The 26,484-nt window shown below is 62.9% G+C and overlaps 1 protein-coding gene across 3 annotated transcripts in view; it reads right to left on the bottom strand.

Annotated features, from left to right (window-relative positions):
* CBFA2T3 (CBFA2/RUNX1 partner transcriptional co-repressor 3) overlaps positions 1-24,899 on the bottom strand; it is an 82,525-nt gene extending 57,626 nt beyond the window's left edge. The window contains exon 1 of one of the 3 annotated variants that reach the window (XM_027076420.2): positions 24,378-24,899. In XM_027076420.2, the coding sequence (XP_026932221.1) occupies positions 24,378-24,846 (469 nt within the window). In that variant the 5' untranslated portion in view covers positions 24,847-24,899. The remainder of the gene's footprint in view (positions 1-24,377) is intronic. The other 2 variants (XM_027076421.2, XM_027076424.2) reach the window with 2 other exon arrangements.
* Between the last annotated feature and the right edge of the window lie 1,585 nt (positions 24,900-26,484).

The following is a 26,484-nucleotide window of genomic DNA, read 5'->3' as shown; positions in this document are numbered from 1 at the left end:
GGTCACATGAACAGAGGAGGGGGCCGCTCAGGACATCACTGAGCTGCCCGGCCGTCCCCAAAACCCACCCTACTTCCAGGCTTGCCATTTCAATAATAAGTTTCCTTATTGTTCAGGCTGGTTTTCGCCAAAATTTCTGTTTCTTGCAACCAAAAGCTATTGGCCTTCCTGTCCAGAGGGCCCTCACAGCCGTCCGGGGGCCACGGTGGCCCATCGATCATCCCCGACTTCACTGCACGTAGGAAGCACCCTGGGCGGCTGTGTGGCAAACGCCCAGGCGCAAATTTTAAGGCGGCACCAAAAACTCAGTATTCGAGATAAACCACATTTTAAACCAACATTTAAAAATGTTGGAATCGGTGCCCAAAAAACCCATGGGGTGCAAGACACGGAAACTTTACATGAAGACGGGATTCCCACCGCTGACTTCTCCCCCCTGAGACGGCCGGAAGACCCCGCGAGATGCAAGCCTCGGCGCCCTGCCCTCCATGTGGGTCTCGGTGGTTTAAGGGAAGGAGGGGAAGTTGGGGAAGGAGGGACCCCAGGCGTGTCAAGAGCCATTCACAGGCAGTTTCCCCTTCTGTGCTCAGACCAGCCTTGCAGGTTCTGGGAGGGGAAATGCCTCGTCTAGGGGCAGGGCCAAACCAGAGGCGGCTTCCTTGGATCCCCCGAAGGAGGACACAGAGGAGGCCAGCGGATGGCCGGCAGGTGCTGCCGGGAGGTCCCGGGCAGGGAAGGGAAGGAACGGACAGCCACAGCCTGTCCACTCAGGGCCGCTGATGCTCTGTCCTCTGGGCGTGCCCGGGGACCCGCAGGAGCGCCCTCAGAGCCGTCCTGCCAGGAGACCGAGGACTGGAGCGTTTGCACGGGATGCCCCGTCCCTTCTGGTGAGGGCCGCTCAGGGACGGTCACTCCCCATCTGCGTCCCCCCCTGAGGCGGCCGAGGGGGAGCCCTAGGCAGGGGTGTCGGGGGCTGGTGGCCCAGAGCCAGACGGCGTGCCCAGAAGAGGGGCAGGTGACGGGTGCGGTTGGGGTGCGGCGTGGCTGGTCCTGGCTGACCCGGCTCCCATCCCCCGCCCCGGGGACTCCCCCGACCCGGCCCGGGCACCTCAGAGGCCAGAGTCCTGGCAGACTCCTCCGGGCGATCCCATTGTTTCATTCCAGCTCGGCTGTTTCCATCTGTGTTGAAGCTTTAGTTGGGAACTCGGAATGGCGGTCACGTTGAGAGAACCGTGACGTCAAGTTCTCCCAGGAGAATCATTAATTATCGTGTGAGCGGAGCCAGGCAGCTAAAATCCCAGTTCCAGGTGGGGCCTAAGCGCAGTGTCCACCTGCGGCCGGACCGCGGGGTCCCCGAGGCCACCTGCCAGCTCCCGCGCCTTCAGGTGCGCCACAGGCACTTTCCCAACTGCCTCTCGTTCAACCTTGCCCCCCCCCCGCCCCCGCCTTGTGGCAGGTTGGACGGGGAGACTGGGGCCGGGGACCCCGAGCACTCGTGTGGAGGTGGCCGTGCACAGGGTGGGGGGCGGCTCTGCCCCTGTCGCCGCGCTGCCGGCCCTCGCCTCCCACTTCTGCCCTGTTAGCTGTCCAGTCACACCCTGCCACCCCCCGTCTGCCGCCTGTCCACACCTCGGTTGACGGTCACAAGAAAGGAGGCCTCGGGAGGGTGGCCCGTCTCCCCTCCAGACTGCGGGCAGGAACCAAGACTGAGCCGCCTGTGGCGGAGGCGGCTGTCCGAAGGGCCAGGCTCTGCTGGGGACCTGCCGGAAGGCTCCGCAGCCTGGGGGTCACCCCGCGTGCACAGGGCCACGGTGCCGCACGCACGGCTGGCCCCAAGGCGATTCTCGCCGGGACGAGGCACCTCGTCTGCAGCCCTTGGTTCTCTGGGATTCCCATCCCTGCTGTCCTGAGGGATTGCGGACGAAGTCAGAGAAGGACAGTTTTCACAGACTCGCACCCGCCTAAGGAGGCCCCCAAACCATGAGGCTGTGGGAGAAATCTGGAACATCTGCCCATCCGCTGTGTTTAGATCAAGTCTGTGGGATTCGAGCCCCACTCGACAAGGGAGGGGGGTGGTGACCCGTGCACTCTTGCTCGTCAGATGAAGAGCCAGGCGTGTGGACGGGGGGCCCAGGAAGGGTGTCGGGGCTGCCGGAGGCTGGCTGGGACCCCACTTGCTGCTTCTCTAATTTTCTGGTTTTCCTGTCTCTGGAAGGTGGGTACGATAATGAGCCAGCGTGGCCCTAAGACGGGTCGTGAGTTCTCTCGTGTCTTTGTTCAATTTCAGATGAGGATCGGGCCGAGCAGTAGAAACAATCTGCCAGAAAATTGGCCGCAGTGTAGGAGTCCTAGGGAAAGCCAGTGGGACAAGGTGGCATTTAAATCCCCGGAGAGCCATGCACTCGTCGGGAGATGGTGTCAGGCCAACTCTCCCTCCCATTTTGGGAAAAAATTGTATGTATTCCTCAGTCCGTTTTGAAAAGACACTCCACTGGTGTTAAGGAATAAGATGTGAAAAACAAAACGGGGAAAGTATCAGAAAAGAATACAAGTCTCTGTATAGTATTTGTTTATGATGAAGGAAACCCAGAAAAAAACCCAGATGGACATCAATAGCTGTGCACCGACGAGGCCATACGTAACCATAAGCTAAGGAGGAGTCTGGGAGAGGATGTTCGCAACACGTGTAACAAAGGACTAACAGCCCTACATACAGAATAAAAATGGGTGAAGCCTGTGAATAGGTACATCCCACAGCAAGAAATACAAGAGACAGTAAACTCCTTCACTCTTCGCGTTTTCCTCCAAAACTCCCCCTGAGAACCAGGGTTGCGTGCAGCCACCTGCTGGCCCTCCGTGGCCTCTGCACTGGTGGCCTGCTCCCTCCCCTGGCTGCGCCTCAGAGGCCTGCTCAGGGACTCGGGGACACCCAAGCCCTGCTCGTGCCCGGGGCATGCCCATCTGTGCTCTTCTCCTCCCAGGGTGGGGCCGCCTGTGTGGTGGCTGCTGTGCCCCCGCCCAGGGCGCCCACTGCCTCTGGGAGGCGACTGTTCCACGTTAGCCTTCACGCGGCTCTCGCCTCCGCCGGCTCTCACTGCGCCTCTTCACCTCCTTTCCTCTCATCCTCATCTGCATATTTTTGTTTTGTTTTTATTTTTGTTTTTTTGTTTATTTTTTATTTGAGAGAGAGTGAGAGCAGGGGAGGGGCAGAGAGGAAGAGAGAGAATCCCAAGCAGGCTCTGTGTTGTCAGCTTGAACCCACGAACCGTAAGATCATGACCTGAGCCACAGTCAAGAGTTGGACGCTTAACCAGCGGACCCACCCAGGGGCCCCTAGTTTTGCTTTTTTAAATGAGAAAAAAAGAGCTGTTTTTACAAGGCACCTGCAGTACATAACGGGCTCCTCAGCCCCTGCTCGGGCCCCAGGTCTGCCCAGAACACCGCTCACCCCCGACCCTCCACGCTTGGCCCAGAAGGAGGGCGCGCGACCCAAGCCGGGCCAGTCACAATCCTTCCCTGGAATTTTTCTGACCCGGAACAGAGAAGGAGGAGCTTTTCCTCTGCTCTGCTTGGGAGGCAGGCCCAGAGCTGCCATGCCTATCTGCCGAGAGAGACCTCGACAGGCGGTGTCCTGAGCAACATGGCCGGACCTGGGTGCCGCAGCTGTCCACCCTGCCCTTCCTGAGGCCTGTCACTGAGCTGGCACATTCCCCGTCCTGCCCGAGCTCCCCAGCAAGGTTTCTGTCACCGGCCACTGCGGCACCCTGGCTGCCACGCACCGTCACCCCACGGCTCCCGAGGGGAGGTGGGTTTGTGGCCCCCCCTACGGCCCAGCAGCCCCTTTTCTCCCCCCCCCCCCAGGCAGCTCGGCGGGGGGGCTGAGCTCTGTGAGCCACAAGAACAGACTGGAGGTGCCAGGGCGGGCAGGCCCAGGTGTCCAGGTGTCAGCCCGAGAGGGACGTGGCCCCAGGACGGACGGTCTCCAAGCCCACATGAATCCCCTGCTCCGATAACAGGCCGTCATTATCACCGGACGCTTCCCTGCAAGGCGCCAGGACGGCTTTCTGCAAGACGAATCTGGTCCTGTGACTCCCGCCTGAGATAAAGGCCCCTCCCATGCTGTCGCTCTGGAGCTGTGGCCCATCACGCTGCCTCCACCTGAGGCAAAGTTGCCTCCACCTGGAACATTCTGCCGGCGAGCTCCACCTGGCCTCCCTGTCCTGCCCTCCTGGAGTCTGGGGGAGGCCTCCCTCTCACCCCCATGACAGCCCAAGTGCAGCTGCTCACGGCTTCTCCCGGGAGCCGGGGGACCTCTTGGCACCCCCGCTGTGCCCCCAAATTATCCAGAACCCACATTCAGGGCTCCGTCAAGATGGCTTCGCTGTGTTTGCTATTGAGAGAGCAGCTGACGGAATCGACGTCATCCTCGCCCACAAAGGAACACCCACCTCTTCTCCGTTTGTCCCTCAAATATCCCCCGAAGCGACCCCGAGCCCCAGGGGCACTAACAGAGGACAAGGCGCCAGGGCAGGGAGGGTGTGTCTGGGGGTGGGGTCACCCTTCCTCTGGGCTCCCTGGATCCCCCTTTGCCCTCCGTGCACCTTGGCGTGTTCACAGTTGCCTGGGGCCCCCCCACCGTCCTCGGTAACTGTGACCTTCGACAGCAGGACACAGAGAAGGAGAAGGGTCACCAGGCCAAAGTCCTGACTTGACACGTGGGGAGACGGCCGCAGAGCGGGGAGGCCCCGCGTCCTGGCCAGGCCTCTCTGCTTGGCCAGGTCCCATCTGTCAGTTCTAGGAGGGTCACTGCAGGGGCCCAAAGGGGAACATGACCCCCGCGGGGTCTTTTCTGGCCAAGAAGCCCCGATTGTTCAGGCGAACATCTGTCCAGTCTGTCCTCGTCTTCCCACTGCCCCGCGGGGCCGGTGCAGTGAGCAGCTCTGAGGCCGGGTGAGGACAGAAAGATCTCTGTGGACGGTGAGACCCCCTGCTTCCCCCCTTCCCCCCGCCGCCCCGGCACGCCTGGGCCCCCGAGAGACAAGGGGTGGCACAGAAGCCTGGAAGCAAGTGCGTGGGTCCCCCAGTCCAGCCCCACCTGCCTCCTCTCCTGGAAGAGGTTATCCAGCCCCGACGGCCAGGCTGTGGCAACGTCACGCCCGGCCGGTGCCTATGCCGGGCTCACGCGGCCCTGGAGGCCTGAGGGAGGGTGTGGAGGTGTGCGGCACCTGTCCACTGTGCCCGGCATCCCTCCAGACCCCGCTCCCGAGACCCCAGACCATGTTCCCCAGGCTCCCGAAAATCAGATTCTAGAAACAGCCCGAGGCCCCTGCCCCACCCTGTGGGGCTGGGGGTGTGGTGAGGCGCGTGGGCCAGGAGGATCTGGTCCGAGTGCAAGCGAGCTGGGGGCTCCAGGGGGCGGGTGGGGGGGAGCACGGGCGGGGGGGACTCATCTGGGGAGCAGGGCAAGGAGCAGAGACGGGTGAGATTTCTCTGTTCCTAGGCCGTGTCACTGCTGACGGCAGCATCTTTCGCTGGTCTGCGGTGCCCAGGGACTGTGATTTCTGCCTGTCGAAGTCAAAATTTACTTCTGGGAAGATAGACCTTTGGGACTGTTGGCTGAGACTACATCCCGTGAATCTTAATAGCGTGAAGTCTCCGGGCTTCTCTCAAGGGGAATTGTCCAGAAGAGGCGGCTGGGCTCTGACCTCCAGAGCAGGCCCCATGATGTGTCTGAGCCTCAGTCTCCCTGCGCGTCCCACGGGGAGATGGGCACCCGCCCCACCCTCCTCCTAACGGCATGTGACACGGCCTGGGGGGGTCACCCGGATCGCACGGTCCCCCTCTTCTGGTAACGGACCCGCCAGCACCCTCCGGAACCTTCCTGGCCTGAAGCTGGGTGTGGAAGAGTGTCCCTCCCGCCGAGCTGCTGAGCTGGGGTGTCAGGGTCAGGGCGGGGCTGCTGTGGAGCCAGCAGAAGCAGGGACGGGGAGGGGACGGGCCGCGCTCCCTCCCCTCCGACGCCACGAAGGCTCTTCATCTGCTGAGCTGAACAGTCCCTTCCTCCAGGATCCTCGTGTGTGACGCACCTGACACGACACAGGCCTGAGCGCGGCCACACCCACTTACAGGTGTCACTGACCACATCGGGCCCCTTCCAGGGGACCATCCCACAGCCGAGGTCCACTTGGTGACCCGGCCCCTCAGCCACAGCTGCCCGGTCGCTGACTGGTCTGGGCCAGCACGACAGGCCCTCCCCTGAGACTTTGGGGAGGAGACTCTGTCAGCCACGTGGCCTCGAGGGTCTGAGAGGGCAGCTGGCCGGGCTCCTGCCGCTCTCCCCCACCTGGCCCCAGGCCCCCACGAAGTTCAGGGTGGGGAGGTGGGGACTCTTGGGGCAGAGCCTCAGGTGCCCAACAAGGAGGAGCCCCTGAGTCGGAGGCGGGAAACCCCGCAAAGGCACAGGCTCGAAGGGATGGCGGAGGTTAAATGGCGCCTACCTCCCGACCTCAATGGCAAGGGCAGGACACCTTCCCCCGCTCCCCGGCCACACGGATACAGCGTGCCCAGCGTTTCCCCGGGGACCTCAGGGCCAGACCCCGGCAGCTGGCCGTGTGGCCGTGCGGGGCCAGGGCGGGAAGACCCCCGAGCCCCGGCAGGTGCGGCGTGTGCGTGACGGTGGCTCAGCCCCAAATCCACGGTGGCCAGGAGCCCAGGGTGCTTCCCCCGCCCCCCAGAACAAAGCCGGCCCTGAGGTTTGAAGCCCCTGTGGCTGCGCCCGAGGGCCGTTGTGAGCGGGACCCACTGAGGACAGAACTCCTTTGTTCGCATCAAGTGCTCGGGGACCCGGGAATCGAGCCCGCTCCCTGGGACCCCTGGCCAGTTGCCACTGTCGCCTGCCCCCCAAATGCCTCCGCCCCCGTGGCCGGGGCGCCCCGGGCTGAGACTGTGTCTGCCACAGCTCTGCGCACAGAGGCCGATGGCTGGAGCCCCCGCCAGCGTCGTCCCCAGGCCTCCCTGCTGCACCCGCACGCCAGTCCTGTGGGGCTGCTCTTGCTGGCCGCACCGGATGGCCGGCAATGCCCAGAGGGGGGTGGGAGCTCACCTGTCACACACACAGCACAGGCAGTGGGCCGGGCTCACACCGGGCTCTTGAGCAAAGGTAACTGAGAAGCGGGCACGGTCCAGACGGTGGAACGTGACTCAGCCGGGGAAAGGAATGTGGGCCCCATTCATGCCACACGCGGGTGGGTCCCCAAACCGTCGTGCTGCGTGACAGCCGCACACAGAGCTTCCTGTCACAGGGTCCTGCTTATGCGAATTGTCCAGAAGAGGCAGGTGGGTGGCTGCGGGAGGCCGGGGCAGGGGGCAGGGGGCCCCGCTAAGCCACACAGAGCGTCTAATAGAGGGATGGAAATGTTCTAGAATTAGGAGGTGCGGGTGGCTGCGCAGCTCTGCAAATGTGCTAAAAACCACCGGCTCGTACACGTCCAGCAGGTAAATCATATGCTCTGTGACTTGTCTCAAGAAAGCTGTATTAGAATCCAAGCAGACCCAGGACCAAAGCACCTCCGAGCCTCAGCACCACCCCCCTGCCCAAGGGCGCAGGCCGCGTATCAGTGGGGCTCCGGCAGGACAGTTCGGGGCGCAGGGAGCCCCAGAAGCCGCAGCGGGAGGGAGCCCGTTGGGAGGGAAGGCTCCAGAACAGGCCGTGTGGGGAAGAAGACCTAAAATAATTCTAAGAACCTGAAACCCCCGGGGAGAAGTGGGGGGTGGTGCGGTCGCCTCGAATGGGGAACTCCTCGTGGAGGGAAGGAGAAGTCTTATCTCGAGGGGCGGGGGATGCCAAGCAGGGGAGGGCAGGGGCGGTGGGGGAGGGCAAGACTCCCACGCAGACATGCTCTGGTTCAAGGGCCCTCGGGTGCCATGTGCCTGTGCAATTGCGGAGGGGGAGAAATTCCCGTTCTCCTGATGGGGAGACTGAGGCTGGTGTGTGAGCACGAGCTCCAGCGAATCCGGGTCCGAGTTCTGCCGCCCCCACTGTAGACCACGAGCCCACCGACTCCCCCCCGAGCACCCACCCCGGCCGGGTCGTGCCAGGCACCATTCACGGCTGGGGATCGGGGGAATGGGGTGAAAGCGTCCTCATGGCCCTGGTTCCAGCAGACATGAGCGGGCCCACCCCCTTTCCGCTGGTAAAGGGGTTGGGTCACTTGAAGTCCCTGTGGGGCAGGCTCTGTGCCCGGAGCCAAGGGCACTGACCTGTGGGACCAAAACGGTCCTGCTCTCACAGATGTGACTGGACCGTTACACAAATAGCAGCTGTGGCCACTGATGGGCCTTGGCGAACGGGGGCGCCTCTCCATCACGGGCACACAGTTAGGGCCAGACTGGCACGGAAAGCCAGGCCTGGGAAAAGTGTGGGGCCCCTGGGGCCCCGGGGTGGCTGGCGGCTGTCACGGGGGCCTGGCGGTCTGGGATGGGCGGTGAGGACAGGGCGTGCTGTTCCCCTTAGGCTCAGGCACAGGAGACAATGTTCTAGAAGTAAATTAGCAGGATGCTGTGATTGTCAGAGAGGCGGGGGAGCAAGACGGAGGGAAGCCAGGCGAAGGGGAGAGAATCAGGAGAGAAGGGTCCCAGAGAAGCTTGCAAAAATGGAGAGAACTCGGGGAAAGGGAAGCCCCGGGAGGAGGGGCGGCTCTTTGTTTAAAAGTTCCAAGGAGGACAGGTCTGTTGTCCCCTCCAACGATGTTCAGTAGAAGCCTTCGGGGATAAAAGGAGACCCTTTGGGGATGAGCCCGGGCCCTGGGTCACTGCTCCTGCCACCTTTGCCCTCCAGAGGCCCTTCAGACACAAATGGTATTACAATGATGTCTCGGCACGGGGGCCGAGGGCAGTATGGTCTTTCCCCATCCTCCAGGGTCCTGAGGACGGCCAGTGGCGGAATGCTCACGGGGCCACCTGCTGTACTGACCTGGTGGGGCCACAGCCAGGCCGATGGGGCCCCGCGTGCGGAGGCTGCTTGCAGACAGCAGAGAAGATGTGAAATTAGAAGTCAGAAAGTCCTGGTTTGGGAAGGAGCCTCAGAGACGCGGACAGGAGCCCTGTCGTGGTGGAAAGAGCAGTCTGCTGAGTGAGGCTTCTACAAAAGCCCCCGTTTTCCTTAGGAAAAGGGGCTGGCCCAGTTTTCTTCTCTCTTCCTCTTCTTCCTTCTCGGAAGGCAGATGCGATGCCTGGAGGTGGTGCAGCCACTTTGCAGCCCGGAAGCCACAAGTACGTGGAGGGTAGAATCCAGAGCAAAAAAGCCTCCGTCCCAGATGGCGGCATTTCGTTACAGCCGGAGCCGCTCGCCTCTGGGCTCGCGTCACCGGGACAGAAACAACCAACCTGGTCTCTACTCCTGTTAGGTTTTCTGCTATTTGCAGCTGCACACGATCCTACTGGACATAGGGTTCAAGTCCTGTATGGACAGGGTTGCCAGATGTAGGAAATAAAAACCCAGGATGCCCAGTTAGATTTGGATTTCAGATTAATGATGAATAATTTTTAGTATAAATGTATCCCAGCCAATACTGGGGACATGCTTATATTCAGCTGTTTATCTGAAATGTGACTTTTAGGGGCTCCTGGGTGGCTCAGTCGGTTCAGCGTCTGACTTCGGCTGAGGTCATGTTCTCACGGTTCTTGAGTTCGGGCCCCGCGTCGGGCTCTGTGCTGACAGCTCGGAGCCTGGGGCTGCTTCGGATTCTGTGTCTCCCCGTCTCTCGGCCGCTCCCCTGCTCACACTTTCTCTCTCAACAATAAACATTAAAAAAATTATTGAAACTTGACTTTTAACTCCAGCTCTATCCACGGATGAAGCAAAGGAAGGCAAGGTTGGGATCCATGGCGTGAGTTGTTTGAGATCTTGTGAGTAGGTGCTGGAGTGTAGCCTGCTGTCCTCTTGTCTCTGGGGCCTCCCTTGTTTCCTTCTGCCCCAGGGTCTCTAGCACTTTCTTAGACCTGCCATAACAGGTGTGCAAAGAAGACTTGGAAAAGCCACATGACTCATGGCCGAAGACAGAGACGTGCAGGAAGGAGGGTGAGTGGTGGAAGGTTCCCAGATTTGACATTCTAATTGTACTGACAAAAGTATCAGTCGTCCACGGATTGCAGGGGCGGCTGACCCCCAGGGGTCGTGTGTGACCCAGGACTTGAAGGCAAGTGGGTTTCGAGCTCGCTCTGTTTGCCGGGGCCAGTGGAAGCACCGTGCCGCGAAGGTTGCCGAAGCCTGGTCCGTGCTCGGCGGGAAGGAGCTGGAGAGGCCAGCCTCGCCAGTCACAAGCCCTGGAAGGGCTCCCGGGCCCCGGGGAAGCGGGCTGTAGCCCGGGCCAGTCAGTGGAGCCCAGAGTCTGAGAGGTTCTTGGGAACCACATTTCTAAGAGTGGCATTTGCTGAACCCCGCGGAGCGCCTGCACACTCAGGGTCTCCCTTGGCCCCGGGGGCACTCTGCACGCCCCCAGCACAGAAGCCGGTGTGACAACGGGAGGGCGTCCCTAGTGCCCCGTGCTCGTGGTGGGGGTCACGGCACCAACTCCCTCCCTGCCCAATTTCTGCACACGGACGTGGCTTGCATTGACTTGCTCTGAAGGTGAAGTCTGGGGCACACCCCCCACGTCACAAATCTGTGCCCTGTGTGGTCTGCAGAGGAGACAAGGAAAGGGGGCCACGGTGCCCCTTCTCGGCTCCAAGGCCCCAGGCAGAGACGCTGGGGGCCGGCTCCCCCCACAGCAAGCCTGGAGGTGAGGCCAGGTGACGGGAAGGGAGAGAGTGCCACCCTAGGCCCTAGAAGCAGGGCTGGGACACAGGGTGCCCCGGAGCAAAGCCATCAACAAGTTTCCAAGGTCTGCGGCTGCTGCGGGACAGGCACCGTAGGAGTCAACAGGACCCTGAGGCCTGGATTCAGGGCCCATCCTCGGCCTCGGTTTTATGTTTCCTTTAAAGAAAATTAAGATTATTAAAAAAAAAATTTTTTTTAACATTTATTCATTTTTGAGAGACAGAGAGAGACACAGATTGCGAGCAGGGGAGGGGCAGAGAGAGAGGGAGACACAGAACCCGAAGCAGGCTCCAGGCTCTGAGCTGTCGGCACAGAGCCCGACGCGGGGCTCGAACTCACAGACCGCAAGATCATGACCTGAGCCGAAGTCGGACGCTCAACCGACGGAGTCCCCCAGCACCCCAAGATTATTTTTACTGTGGTAAAAGACACAGAACAGAAAGTTGCCCATTTTAACCATTTTGAAATGAACGATTCAGAGGCCGTGAGCGTCCTGACAGTGTGGCCGCCACTGTGTCTAGCTTCAGGACGCTTCGTCCCCACAGGAGGGACCCGTTCCCATCAGCTGGCATCCTGCTCCCCCCCCCCCCCCGCCCCCGCCCCAGCAACGGGAACCCACTTCCCGTCTCTCTGGGTTTGCTGTGCCCGTGTCATGTGCATGGAATCGCTCGGCGTGAGGCCTTTGTGTCTGGTTCCTCGCGCTCGGCGTCATGTTCCCAGGGTCCATCCGAGCCCCTGACGCTCAGCCGTCCGGGACCCTCTCTCGGCTGGTGCTTCTTGAGCACCCGGTTGCCAGGCACGGTTCTGACCCTGGCGAGAGCTGCCTGCTCGGAATCCCAGGTGGCAGCGGCTCGGCCTGGCGCAGGCAGGGATAGGCAGGGAGGCACAGGCCTGGGTTCGAGGCTGGGCCCGGCCACAGAAGTTGTGAGGCTTCTCATCTCTCCGACCTCCCGTCTCCTCACTCGCAGCGGGGATGCTGTGGCTGGAGGGCCGTTGGCCTGCAGGGGTCTCCCAGAAAGAAGATCGATCGGACTTCCGGGGAAAAGAAACGGAGAATCTTCCGGCCCCCAAGCCCTGCCCTGTGCAACAGGGCCTCCAGCAGGGGTCTTTAAAACCCACACGCACGCGAGGCCGCTTTCCAGGTTTGTGGACAAGATAGCTAAGTGGAATCCGTGACGTCCTCAAGTTCCACTTTGTTTCGGCAAAAACTTGGGCCTGTGGTCTGCACGTTGTCCTCACCTCACCTCACCTTTCCTGAGCTCCTTCTCCTGATTATGTGGTCGCACCTCACACCGCCCCCCCTGCAGCCTGAGTCCGACAACACGGCTTCGCCTCGGGGCACAAAAACCCAGCGAGGCTCCCTGCTCGATACCTTCCTCTGGTGGCAACGGCTGTCCCAGCCGTGCGTAAAGGCAATAGGATGACCTCAGTCCTCTGGGACTGAGCCAGGTTGTCAAGGGTCAGTGGCCCTGAGGGGACGTGCCTTTGCTGACTTTCTACTTAGGTCCCTTGGATCCCAGACTCTAAGTTAGGTGTTAACCTGTAGGCAGTTGACAAGTTGCAAACTATTTTTGCTTTGGTAGAAAAGATTGTGCTTTATACTGAGTCTGGTGTGGTGTCTTCTGTGACATTCTTGTCTCATGGGATTTAAAACTGCCCATGTTCCCCCTTGAGCCCTCTTTGCCATCCTGCCGGACACACCTTTGACTCATCTTGTCCTGCTGGATGCATGCTTGCTGTATGTTCATATAAGAATTGTTTTTAACTTTTTGAAAGGTATTCTTTGTACTTTCCTTCCTGCCTTCCTACTTTCTTCCTTTTCCATCCACCATCCATCCATCTGGTATCTATCCATCCACGTATCTATCCATCCACTTATCTATCCATGCACACACCCATCCACCCACCCATCCATCCTTCCACATATCCATCTATCCCCCCCATCCAACCATCCATCCATCCATCCATCCATCCATCCATCAATTCACCCACTATCCATCCACCCATCCATCTATCCATTCACTGTCTGTCCATCCATCCATCCACTCATCCATCCATCCATCCATCCATCCACCCATCCATTCATCCACCCACCCACCCACTCACCCACTCATCCATCTGTCCATCCATCCATCCATCCACCCATCCATTCATCCATCTGTCCATCCATCCATTTGTCCATCCATCCATCCATCCATCCATCCATCCATCCATCCACTCATCCATCCATCCATCCATCCATCCATCCATCCACCCACCCACCCACCCATTCATCCATCCATCTACCTATCCATCCACTCATCCATCCATCCATCCATCCATCCATCCATCCATCCACCCATCCACTCATCCATCCATCCACCCATCCATCTATCCATTCACTGTCTGTCCATCCATCCATCCACCCATCCATCCATCCTTCCACCCACCCACCCATCCATCCACTCATCCATCTATCCAGCTGTCCATTTATATCAGAATTGGAGTTCCAAAGTGAGACAGTTGGATCATTTAATACCATGCTTGTTTGAAATAAAAGCTGACAAATATTAGTCTGGGTGGAGTGGTCCCCAGCCCTGCCAATCTGCTTTTGTGGTGACATTTCCACTAATTGAGTGAGGTAAACCTGCAGCTTCTCAGTTTTCATGGAAATAGGTCCCAAGCACGTGTTCAGCATGAAATGTGCGGTGAGGTGGACAACATGACTTTTGATTGTTGAACCAACCGGCATGTTGGCACCATCGTCAAGGGGCCCGTGTCGGCTCATTGGTTTGGAAGGGTGTTCTTGGTGCAGTGCCCCCCAAAGGCCCCCGTCTCGCCTCTGCCACATTGTTGTGTTTCCCGCTGAGTGGGCTGCACGCCTACAGAGCAGAGAATGTGCAGAACAGTCGTGTGCCCTCCGTGTGCGCTCACGAACGTGGATCTCTCACGCGTGTGCGTGAGGCTGGGGAGCAGGTGCTAAGACCATGCTTCTCACAACCCCGTGTCCAGGCTGTGGGATGCGGCTAGCCGTCACCTTTGCAAGCCTCTCGAGTGGCCACGAGGCCACAGTCATCCCCCCAAACAGAAGCAACCCAAGGGCCCGATGTGACCGAGCTGGGTAAGGTGGCTTTGTGAGAAGTACCACGCTGAAGGGAACTTGTGTTTTCCCAAGACCATCGTAGGAGACAAGCGAGCAGAAACTAATAAGAGACCAAAACACCGACACCCCCTTGGCGTCCAGCGTGGGTCAGGCCCCTCCGTTACCAAGTGACGCCACGCCGTCTCGGTGCCACGGGGTTCAGCGGGGAGGTCAGCCCGCTTCCTTCGCTGAGCCAGAAGATGAAGGGAAATCACTCCCCTGAGAGCTCGGCGCCCAGACGTGCTTCTCTGACCACCGCCACCATTTATCACCACACCCCTGCCTCAGGACCCCGGAGCTCTAGCCGGCTGCCCTGGGGTGTCCACTCCATAGCTGAGTCTCTGGCTCCCCCCGCCTGAGCCGCAGCCCCTTCTCCAGCACAGTGGGCTGGTGTGGGGGGTGCCTGGGGGCTCAGCCAGCAAACGGGCAGACGCAGAAAGTCCCGCGGGCCCCTTCCTTCTGGCGCCATGGAGGGTCCGAGGCATCGCCCCACCCCAGCCGCTCAGAACCCGGGTTCTTGCTTCCTAGAGCCGAGCGGGTCACACGCGGGTCACATCGTCAACGGCCTGTGGATGCCAGCACTTTCCACCAGCTGACTTTCTGGTCACAGGCTTGCAGCCCCGGGCACGGCGGGTTCACCTGTGTCCTGAGCAGGAGCAGGAGGGCGGCTGCAGGCAAGGGAGGTGTGCCCGGGCGAGAGCCACACCTAGGCGGGCCACACGGCCTTCTCTGCTCGCGTTTGGAACCCCCCCCCTTCCCGTGGCCTCCCCTGGGCTGACCGCTGAGCCCACATTCACAAAGGATTGGACCGGATTGGCCGAGGCACCCCGCCCGGCGCTCTGCCTCCGGCCTCGCCTCTCTGGCCGGTGTTGGTTTCCACAAACAGGAAGCCCCCAGGAGCCACGGCCACCAACGACCTCCAGAAACATCCACACCACCGTTGGCCACTCCAACCGTCCGAAAAGCCTTTATCCACTGGGGCTGGGAGGCTCCCTCCCAGCCCCGCCCTGCAGCCCTGGGCTACAGATAGCTGCCCACACCCATGTCGCATCATCGAGGAGGAAAAACCGGGAAAGAATATATAGAACACGATACTTTTATGTAACAATTTAAAATACCAAAAATCACAGTGTATCTGGGAAGGACACACAGATAAACCAGTCCCCTGGGTGGGTCCAGCCTCAAGGCACTAAGTGCTGATGCGTTATTGGCCCATTTGACAGAAGAGGAAGCAGGAAGGTGGTTGGGGTCCAGCAGCTCCGGCCAGACCCCAGCGGGAACGGGTCCTGCCCCGGTAGCCTGGCTTTAATCAGCTCATGGCTGGAGTGGCGAATCTATAATAATCCATTTTTCCAAAGAGAGAAGGTGCAGGGTGCTCGCCTGTCTGCTCCCGGTGATGGGGCCCCTCTGGTGTGTGTAAATTATTTCAGAGCTCAAATTACAGAGGGGGCCTCAGAGACGAAGGGACCAGACAAGCAGGGAACCGGGGGGGGGGGGGGTGGGTGGGGGGCGGGAGCTGGCGACAGGTCAGGCCTGTGCCTCCTCTGTCCCGGGTCTGTGGACGGGGCCGCACGGGAGATGCCCCGTGTTCTGGCAGCCGGAGGAAAGGGGGACCAAGAAAGCAGTGAAATTGGCTTTAATGCTGTGTTCTGTTAAATCTGACCCACCGGAAACATCCTCCTTTTTACAAGTATTCAAAGTTAAAAGTTATTAAGGTATTTCGCACCCTGTTTTTGCACCAAGACTGTGAAACCCCGCCAGGGTGGCTGAGGTTGGGCTGGGGGCTGGGGGCTGGGGCCACCTCTGTCTGCTGGGGGTGCACTGAAGCTCAGAGGGGCCCCTGTGGCGGGAGGCCCGGTCGTCCTCGTCGCCGGGGCAGAGGGCTGGGCTGCAGCTGCGTCTGGGTGGCCCCAGGGAGCAAGGGAAGCACCTGGCAGTTTCGGTTTCCGACAGGAAGCTGCCTGCTCCTATCTCGTCGCCCCGGCTGCACCCTCTGCCCCAAAGCTCTGGGTGGCGCCCCGCCCGGAGAGCCCCAGGTGGGGACAGCCCCTCGCTGGGACGAGGAAGCCTGGTTGAGGGGCCAGGGCCAGGCGCAGCCCCTCTCGGCCTCCTGGTCCTCCCTGAACTTGGGAGCGCGGTGCCCCCCCGGGGGCCATAAAGGCGGGGAAGGGCTCTGACTTGCACTTTTTGTCAGCTGCCTATCACCTGCTTTTAGGATGTTTGGTCCCAACCTCCGTGTAACTGGGGAACAATGTTTGGTGGTACAGGGGCAGGAATGGGCTTGGCGTCTGTCTGTCTGTCTGTCTGTCTGTGTGTGTGTCCAGGCCTGGCAGAACCATCCAGACAAGACCTCCTCTGAGGACCCTGGGAAATACTGTGCGGAAAGCAGGGGTGTGGGGCCGCCCCGAGGTGCTGGGGAGGCGAACCACCACCTCTGGGTGCTGGGGTCCCGTGCCCTGGGGTGCCCTGCACAGACGGGGGGCGGGGCGGGAACCTTAGATATTGTGTCCCAGTCGGGGAGCCCAGCTGTGAGGAGAGGCCAGCGGCCCAGCCCCGGAGCCGAGGGGCCCCTGTCTGAGGCCGAGTCAGGCTGGCCCCGCGGCCTGGGGCCCACGCTCACTGCAGTTTGCCGTGAGGGGCACAGCCAGGTGGGACCATGTGCAAAGGTCCCCCCTGCCCCTCCCGCTGGCCCTTCCTCCCCGACTGCTCCCCCTGGTAGGGTCTGCGAGGTCGGGGCTTTCCACACACTCAAAATGCACCCCAACTTGGGAGGGAAGGAGGAAGCTCTGGGGGCCGCAGGGCGGGGTCAGCTCCCCAGTTCCTTCTCCACTGGCCTCTCTGAGCCGCCCCAAGTGGCCTTTGCAGGGAAGGGACTGCAGGGGTTCACGGGCAGGTTCCCGGGAGGCAGTGAGCACCAGGAAGGGGAGCGGGGAGGCAGGGCTGGACCCAGGGCCGGCCGCCTCACCAGAGCCGTCTCTCAGCAGTCCCCCAGCCCGTCCGAGGTCTGGCCGTCGTCCCCACGTCACAAACGTGGACGGGCCTGCGGGGTCGTGGGGTCACCACCCCGCTGCTGCACAGCTGAGCGCACAGAGTCCAGGAAGCCAGGCCGCGCAGAGCAGGGCACAGACCCCTGCCCACACCTCGTCCTCGGAGCGGCCTCCTCTGAACCGTCCCATCCCCCTCCTGGGCCTCCTCGCAAAGGCGATCCCTCCTCGAGGTGTCTGTGAGGCCCCTCAGGCCCAGGGGAGGGGTCCGGGCACCAGGGCCAGACCCCTGGGGCCGAGGGTCATTAGGGTAAGGACTGAGAGAGAGCTCCCCGGACTTCGAGGGCCGTGCTGGGCCCGGGCCCCTCTCTGCCACCTGCCCGCGTGTTCAGACCTACAAGTTCCTCTGTGCCTTTGTCCCTGCGTCCCCTCAAGGCTTCGCGCCCCACAGTGCTTCCTCTCCGACAGACCCCTGTCCACACCCGCCCCCCTCTGGGAGCCACACCGGAGGTCCACACCCGTCTTACGCCCCCAGCGGCAGGGAGCGTCAGAAACAACGCTTCGGCGTCCGGTGTTCTGGCGGGCAGCGGTAGGCCGGGCCGAGGCCAGCGCTCTTGCGCTCCCCAAAGGTTTCACAGCAGCAGCAGCAGCAGCAGAGGGGGCTTCGCTGGGGGGCCCCGGGCCGGGCAGACAGCTCTGCCCCACATCAGCTGGTGCTCGTGTGATCCAGGTGCCAGCTGTGGGGCGTCAGGCAGCACCTGCCTTGGGCTCCCTCCGTAGCGTAGGCCACCCAGACCCCACCGCAGGCTCTGAGAGGGTCTGGCCGGGGGTGGGGGGCTGCTGAGTGAATCCGCGCCCCTGGGCGGCGGATGCCGGGGGATCCCTTTCCTGAGGTCCCCGTCGGGGAGCGCCTGCTGGGGACGTGCTGTGTGACCCGGGGCGGGTTTTCTGACCTCTCTGATTTGTGTCCTCACCTTACAGTTAGGCCGACGGTGCCTTGCAGGCCGGCCGAGGGAAGCCGCACCCCGGGCCAGGTAGGAGTCTGGGCTGGATTTGCCCCCCCCCCCCCCCACCGTCCCCTCCCGCAGCCTGGGGAACAATAGCTTCCATGTCCCTGTTCGCAGGGCTGCCTGCCGCCTGGGAGACCGTCAGCGATGCCCCCAGCACCGTGTCCCCCTGGGGAGGCTGCGCTGGCCTGGGGGGCAGGTGCACCCCTCTCCTCCATCGTGCCGCCTGGACCCTCGCACCAGGGGCAGAGGGGGCCGCACCCGAGGAGGGGTCTGCCCACGTTCTCTCAGACGCCAGTCCCAGTTGGTGAGCCCAAAGGGGGCCACACCTGATTCCTCCTGACCCACCAGCTCTATAGCTGGGGAGGGGGTCTGCACGCACCGAGGCCTCTGACTGGGGCCCTGGGCCCTGGGCCCTGTGGCTCCCACTGCCCGGTACTATCCACACCGAGGCTCCTCAGGCTGCGAGAGAGGGGACCCCAGCTGCCTCAGGGACACCCTCTGGCTAGGAGAGGCCATCAGGGTCGAGCAGGGACCACCATGTCCTTGTCCCCGCTGCCTGGGAGGGAGCTGAGGCCCATGTGGACAGGCTTCTGGCAGATTCCATCGCTAGTCTCCAGGCCCACCTCGGCCTCAACTCCAGGTGCTGAGCTGGCCCTCAAATCTGGAGGGCTTGACCTTGCCAGGCTGGGGACTGGAGGCGGACACAGCCTAGGGGGACTCAGGTGGGTCCCAGAAGCCCTCCGTGGCCTCAGCCTAAGCAGCCCTGTCTGTGGGCCAGCCCTTACGCCGCCCTCCATGTAGATCACCTGCCGGCCACCTTGGGGAGGAAGGGGAGGGGCAGGGCCTCACCCGGGGTCACTGGGGGGGCCAAGTGACCCGTCCAGAGCCTACCATCTCCAGGAGGCCTGGCCGCCAGGTGCCCCCAGCAACCGGCCACGGGGACCCCCTGCAAGGGAGGGTGCCCTCCAGGTCCGTCTCTGAACACTGCCCCTTAGGGGCCGAAGGGTCAGCGCCCAGGTCCTGCTCCAGCCCCTGGCCCCGCCTGCTGACCCCAGGCAGCTCACCCTCTGCCTCTGGGCCTCAGTTCCTTGTCGGACAGACCTACATGCCCCTCAGCCCCCCTCAGCCCCCGTGGTGGCGTCAGCAGGCACACACTGTGGGGGGGACGGTCATCTCCTCCGGGCGTAGGATGCACCCACTCCCGTCAAGGGCTGAGCACCCGTGAGCCGGCACCGCCGCGGGCACCAAGGGGATGGCAGCGAGCAGAGGGCAGAGGCAGCGGCCCAGTGCCAGCGGGGTGACATGACAAGTGAATGTGGGGACCCGCCAGACACCTCGTTTGCTGGTCAGAATCATAAACAGAAGGGGAAGATACAGCAGGGAGAGGAGGGTGAGGAGGAGGGAGCAGGGCAGGTGCCTGAGGGGCGGTCGCAAGGAGGGGCCAGCAAGGGCGCAACGATGAGGGTGAGGGTGGGAAGCCCTGGGAGGGCCTGTGTGCAGGCGTGCTGTGATCCGACTGACTTTGTCATAGGCTCGCTCCCGCGAGTGACAGAGACAAAGCAGGTCTGTAAGTGGCCCGAGAAGCTGCACTGACGCCCGCCTGCACCCTGGGCAGCTGTCGGGGGCTGCCTGTCCGCCCCGGCGGGGGTTGTAATCGCTAATGCCCACTGCGCTCCAGCCTCCGCTGCAGAACAATCCATGTGAATGATCCGGAGCCCACGGAGTCCACGGGCCCCGTGGCCAGCCCAGGTGACGCCCCTCTTCTCCCCGGCCGCCGTCCCTCCCTTGTCTAACAGCAACCGAGGCCTCGTCCAGAGCGGATGATCCCAGAGGGAACACGGACGGAGAGTCCTGGCTCAGTGGTAACCCGTTCTGGCCTCCCCCCCGGGCCACGCTTCCTGGCTGTGCCTCCCCTGGTCAACCGTAGTCACGGAAGTGAAAGTGTGAGAAAGCCCCCGCAGCCGGCTGCTGAATCAGGTTAACACGGATGCCTCTCTCTGCAGTCAAGATACCTCGAGAAGTGAAAGCCTTCTTTGCCTCCTCCAGCTGCCCTCTTGGGACCACTTCCTCCAGGAAGCTGGCCTGGATTGCACCCGGCCGGCAGCTCTATCTTCCTAGGCTCAGATTCGGGGTTCAGTGGGTGGGGAGGACATGGCTGGTTGGTGTCCTCCTGTTGGCCTGTCTCAGGAGGCTTGTGGCACAGGGACCGCATGGGCAGCGGACACACATGTTCCAGCAGACACTGAGGGCCCCAGGAGCAAAACGCCCCACATTTACTGGGGGAGGAAGGGGTCCTGGCTTTCTCCAGGAGTGGCCTTCCTTTGTCCTGACATAAGCCTCAGGGGACTGCAGGCTCTGCCCTTGGAACCAGGCTTCCTGACCGAGTCCAGGGCTCCTGTGTGTCCAGAGTTTCGTGCCCTGGAGGCTGGCTCCAGCGGGCCACCCAGAGTGCCTCGGGGGATGCGGGGGGGGCGGGAGGGACAGGTGGGTGTGTGTCCTGAGGGCTTCCCAACCCCTTGGACGACCACAGCCCCACTGCACTCCCTCTCCTGGGCTCTCTCCCAGCTCCTTCCCCTCTGCCCTTCTTCGCCCCTGCTCAGGGACATCGGCCCCCAGACTGTGTTTAACCTTTGCTCTGTTTAACCTTTGACCCTTATTAAAGGTCATCAAATCACCCTTCTCCAATCTCTCCGTGGTGCTGCTGGCTTCCTGCCAGGCGGTGGCCCTGGGGCCGGCTTCCCTCCCTGAACGGACCCTGCATCCGTCTGTAGAGTCAACAGAGCCAGCTCAATCGCGCCTCCACTCTGGCCTGCTGGGTGTCCCTGGGACCCTCGGTATCTTTTTCTGTGATGGCAGTCGCCATGACATGCGGGCTTGCAGGCCCCGAGCCAGGGTCCCCGGCACTGCGTGTTCGAGACAGGAACAGGAGGCGGGAGATGGGACCTGTCGCCTCAGGTCTCCGTGGGGTCTGAGCGAAGGGAAAAAGCCCCTGCGGGAGGGCCGCCCTGCACACGGCGACGATACCGACAAGATCGAACAGCAAAGTTGCCAACGGTACTTTGTGCACAGACGCAGAGGGTCACAGCCATGTCACAGGTCAGGCGGTCACTGCGGGGCTCAGCCCGGGCCCTCATCGCGGAGAGGGGCTTTCGCGCATACTCCGACCCCGATGCCCTGGGCACCCCGTACACATCTATCGGTGTCCTGACGGTCCCCACAAGCACGGCCAGGGGCCACGGCTGAGTGACAAGAGGGATGCTGGGGGCTTGGGACAGAGACGGCCTTGCCCCCCGGGAGGCCGTGCGGCCACATCCTGACCACAGGCCGTGATAGAGATGGGCAGTACGGGCTCTGGGCGCCTTTCCCCAAGCCTGCTGCCTGGATACAGATGGGACGGTTACAGGTCTGGTCACCTGGACTGGGGGGCCCTGAATCCAATGACAAGTGTCCTTACAGGAAAGGAGAGGACATAGGGACACAGAGGAGAAGCCACATGAAGACAGGGGCAGAGATGGGAGGGACACAGCCACAGTTGGAGGAGGCAGGGAGGACCCTCCCCGGGAGCTGGGGGAGGGGGCTCGGCCCCGCCCACACCTCGATTTTGGGCCTCCAGACCTGGGGGCGGATAGATCCCTATTCCGAGCCCGCTGGTCGGTGGCACTTTGTCACAGCGGTCCCAGGAGATTAATACAGCAGGGAAGGGCATGTGGAGAAGAGCCGGTGGTCAAGGGGAAGCTGGAGGGGGCAGGGGGAGGACGGGGCCTGAGAGGGCGTGGTGGGGAGGAGGAGCCTCCCCACCGTGCTTGTGGGAACTGTCAGGACACCGATAGATTTGCACGGGGTGCCCCGGGCACACTGGGGTCGGAGTGTGCACGTGCTGGCTGTGGTGGCCTCTGGACCCTCCCCACCCTGGACCAGGTGGCCCACGGCTGGACTCCACCGGGCTCCAGGCTCAGGACGGCACCTTCTGTGGGATCTCACCCAACCCCCACTAACCACCCAACACCAGCCGCATCTGCTTGGATGCCTCTAGGGATGGAATGCTCATTATCTCCCCGGTCACACGAAGGCTGAAGTCTGCCACCTGGACCCCACGTTGTCCCTCCCCAGTGATACCAGAGCAGGCTCGACTCAGTTTCTCCCCCAGGTGGTCATGGTGAATTGCCCCCAGCCTCCTCTGCTTCAGGCCAAATTGGAGTGACTTCAATGGTCTGTCCTGGCCCTCCTCTGCCAGGTGTACTGGGTCCCATCTCTGGTTCCTGTCGGGGGCACAGCAACCTGACCCTCAGTCTCCCCGTCTGCAGAGTGGGCTTGTTGGAATGGGGGCCTGCACATACAGTAGGCGCCTAATAAATCTGAGCGAGGTAAACACTCCTCTTTCCCACTGCACGCTCAGGTCTCCCCTGCCCTGAGCGGGTCTACCACCCGTGGGGTCACCGTGGGGTCCGGACCCATCCGGTCCTCCACCACAGCAGGGCTGCGGAGGGTGCCGGGTCCCCAGCCAGGCTGCTCGGCGCCTGCCCGGGGCTCTGCAGCGGGATCCGGCGGCCAGAAGGGCCACGCCGTCTGCCTGACCTTGGCGTGTGCCTCCTGCCAGCCGGACAGCCACGGCCACGTTCAGAGGTGTTCGCTCTCAGGCGGAAAGGCTCCGTCCTAACCCTTCAGAAGATACCACCAACCGTTGTTGCTTTCATACTTTAGGGCCACTTAACGTATTTTGGGGTCTCCGAGGTTTTCATGGATTCTTGGGGTGCCTGTGGGCCCCAGAAACTGCACGGTGGAGCCGTGCTCCCCACTGGCCTGTCCTAGACCCCGAGACCCTCCAGACCCCAAGGGCTCCCCCAGCCGGCCTGCTGCTCTCCCTGGCGGTCCCTCCAGCATTGCAGAGCCATGGGGGGGGGTAGGGGGTGGGGTCTGGGGCGGCCTGGCTGTGGCCGTCCTGTGGAGCCAGACGATTAAGAAAAGATGGGCTGTGAGCTCGTAAAAGCCAGAGTACCTCGGGGCTGGGACTCCCGTGCCCACACAAGCCGGAGCCCAATAACACACTGGCCAAACACCCACCGCCCCGGGGAGCCCCCCCCCGCCCCGGGGGAGCAGTGAGCTTGGCATGCGCAGTGACCGCGGGGTCGATAAACTGATGGCTGGGATTCTGCATGAGACCGTCCACCCCGGTGCCCGCGGCCCACCGGCACCGTGGAGGCACTGCCGCCTCAAACTCCTTCCTCGCGCGAACGCCCCCGCCCCATCCAAACACAACACAGCCCGAGGCTCGCACGAGCACCTGCTGTCTGTCCTCTCCCTCGGCAGCCTGGGAGGAGCTGCGCCTTGGCTCCATCAGGGAGCAGGAGGACAGGCTTTGACACTCGAGGACCCTGAGGCCCAGGCGAGGACGCGGCGGGTGGCAGGGCCCGACTGCCAGTTCCCAGACAGTGGCGGGGGGCGGGGGGGGGCTGCCCCAGGAAGGGAAGGGGCTGTGTGGTGCCCACCAGGAACTTGACCGGACCGGAGCCACTGGCCAGCCTGAGAGGCAGGGTGGCCATGTGCCAGGGCCAGCAACCTGGCACCACCCTGTAGGCGTCTTGGAGTCATCCACACGTGGGAGATGCCGTGGGTGCACTCCTCACCCTGTCTCAAGGCAGGCTTTCCCACACCTGGCTTCGGGTGACCGATAGAGCCCGAATCAGGGGCTGGCCCTTGGGGCCTGGACGGCAGCAGGTTGGGGAAGCAGGCTCTACAGAGCCGGCAGGGACATCCCTGGGTCGGGGTGCCGGGCCTGCGGGTCAGGGGCCCAATTGGCCTCTGGAGAAGGCTCCAGCAGCAGGACTTGGGGCTGCGAGGTCTGGAAGGTTACAAAGTTTCCTCGGAGCGTGGCCACGTGGCGTGGGCTGGGGAGTGGGGTCGCCTGCTCACGGCTGTGCCCCCCCAGTCTTGGGGTGAGCCAGGGGCTTGGCAGTGGGGGCCACGGGGTGGCGGGGAGGCCTGCCCATCACCACTTCTGTCTGGCACCGGCTCCAAAGGGCAGGGGTCTTGCCAGGGACGGCTCATCAGTGGGTATGGCGGTTGAGTCCTGGACCATCGCTGGAGCCCAGGGCCCCGGCCCAGGCCCTCTTCCCCGTGGCCCCAGTGTCCTCATCCCACCCCTAAGCCTCAGGGTCCTGCCGGGAGGACCACACACCGCCTTCCTCACCAAGTCCCGGGACCCTGCCCGTGGGGGAAGACAGAGCCCACTCCCTCCTAGATGGCACTGAGCAGGCCCCTTCCAGCATCTGCCTCCGGGTGGGGCGCCCACACCCGGCCTGGCACCTGCCGGGCCCTCCGGGGCCACCTGTCCCAGCTGTGTGGGTTTGAGGTGAGTCAACAGAGCCAGGCAGGAGGCAGCCTAGAGATGTCACACTCTGACCACCTGCTCCGGCCCCCACGCCCCCCCCCCCCCCCCATCCCCTTACCTGGCTGCCCTTCCTGGGGACCCCGGGGCACTGAGCAGCCGGTGGGCGCAGCGACGCTCTCCAGCACAGGGGGACGCCAGGGACATAGGACTGGAGGTGGGTCCGGGAGGCAGTCCTGGCGCCGGGCGACAGGTGAGCAGCCCTCTGGGGGCCGACGTGAGCGCCCTTCCTGACCTCGTGGGGCCTCGAGGGAGGGAAGAGGGCCGCGGCCGGCCCGGCTCTCCGGCAGCCGGCGGCCTCTGTCCCCCAGACAGCTCCACGCCTTCCAGCAGCCGTGCCCGCCGGCCTGGGGAGGGGGCGGGAGGCTGCAGGGGCTCATGTGACGCAGGGCGGGCCTGGGGAGGCGCCGGTGGGGGAGGTCTCCCTGCAGCCCGCGGGCCGGGCAGCCAGCTGTGTCACTGTGATAGTAGGGCCGGGGGCCGGGGAAGCAGCCTGCAGCTGTGCCCACCGCTTCCTCAACAGGAACCATCTGGGCCGGGCCCTGCCCGGCCTTCCCTCGCGGCCATTCCGGTCTGACTTTCCAACAACTTCCTCCTACAGCCAGCCCGCTGACACCACACCCACCTGGAGCCGGACGGCCCGGACCGGCCCGGACCGCCAGGCGCGCTTCCTCGACTGGGGCTGGGGGGGTAGTGTCCGTGCGGGCCGAGCCCCCGACCCCACGCGCCCTGTCCACCTGTGCCCCCCGCCCAACCTTGGGCCTGGCTCCGCTCCCCCCCACTGCCCTCGGCCGGGCTTTCCCCGCCTCCCCGCCCAGTTCCCCGGGGCCGCTGCCCTGCCCTGGAGTCAGACCTCGCCCTGAGTCCTGACAGGCCACCCCTCACCCCCCACACCCCCGGGGCTCTCCCTTGGCTGCCTGGGGCCTCCTGACCCCCACCCACTCTGAAAGGACGCGCCGCAGGCCAGGTGAAGAAACCCCTCTCTGAGCGCGGTCTCCTGGCTGGGGGGGGGGATCCTCAAGGAGACCCTTCCCCACTTCTCCATGGGCACCTTGCAGGGACAGTGACCAATTTGGATGGGATCTGCTGGGGGAATTAGAGCTGCTCCCCCAGTCTGAGGGCTTCCAGAAACCATGTCAGACCCTCTGTGTCCTCGGAGCCCCCTCCCCACAGGCACTCAGCAAAGAGGGTGCCAGGTACATCAGAGGCACTAAAAAGGCCACGTACTGAAGGCAGCCACATATGTGGGGTGACGGCAGGAGAGCAGGTGGCCTTGTGAAGAAGACACTGGGCCCCGTGCCCCCACAGTGGCCCAGCAGTTGGCTCCCTTGGGGCCCAATCACGGCTGCAGGCTCAGCGTCGTCAGGCCGAAGGGGTGAGGCCCGCAGACACAGGGCTGGTGCACAGACCTCTGCACTGTTTTCATTCCATTGAGTTGAGGTTTTCAGTAATGCCTGCACATGGTGAATACTGCAAGCCGTGCATAAGGGGTACAGCAAGAAGTAAGACCCCCTCCCCCTGTTTCCTGGTGTGCTTCTCCAGAGCTCACGGCTGTCACAGTGGTTTTTTTTGGGGGGGGGTCCTTCTGGAATTGGTGCAGGGACAAGACCGTGCTGCCCCATGTGCACACATCCTCCCCACAGGGTGGACAGCTCCCCACCCCCAGGGTTCAGGTGGGAAGGAGGGTCCTGTGAGCCAGCCGGTCCCTGGGCATCACCGTTGTCCTCACGGCACCCCCTCTCTGCTTCCTGAGCTCTGACTCGGGACAGGACGGAGGGTCTGAGGCCCAACCCGGCTGGTCCCCTCCTTGCTGTATGGTGGTGATGGCAGGGCCAGCCTGTTGCAGGGGAGGGCCCTGTGCACTGCCTGCCCCGTGGTCAGCACGCACGTGTCCGTGTTCCTGACCTTGCCCCTGATGCTGCTTTCTAGACTGCACATGGCCAGGCCTCTCAGAGCTGGCAGAGAGAAAGACTCAGGGGCACAGGCCCCTGGGAAGGCAGCAGCTCGGCACCCGGGTGGGGCCGCCCCCGCCCCCGGGCCAGGCAGATGTTCAGGGCTCACACCTGCAGAAACACCCCCCACAGATGGGGCACTTCCACTTTCGGGAAGAAGCCTCTTGTCTGGCCTGCTTTTCTAGCGGTCAGGGCCGACAGGGGATGGGCTCCAAG

The sequence above is a fragment of the Acinonyx jubatus genome, chromosome E2 (assembly GCF_027475565.1).
Source record: "Acinonyx jubatus isolate Ajub_Pintada_27869175 chromosome E2, VMU_Ajub_asm_v1.0, whole genome shotgun sequence".
NCBI classification, from domain to species: domain Eukaryota; kingdom Metazoa; phylum Chordata; class Mammalia; order Carnivora; family Felidae; genus Acinonyx; species Acinonyx jubatus.
This window is presented reverse-complemented; position numbering and strand designations above follow the sequence as displayed.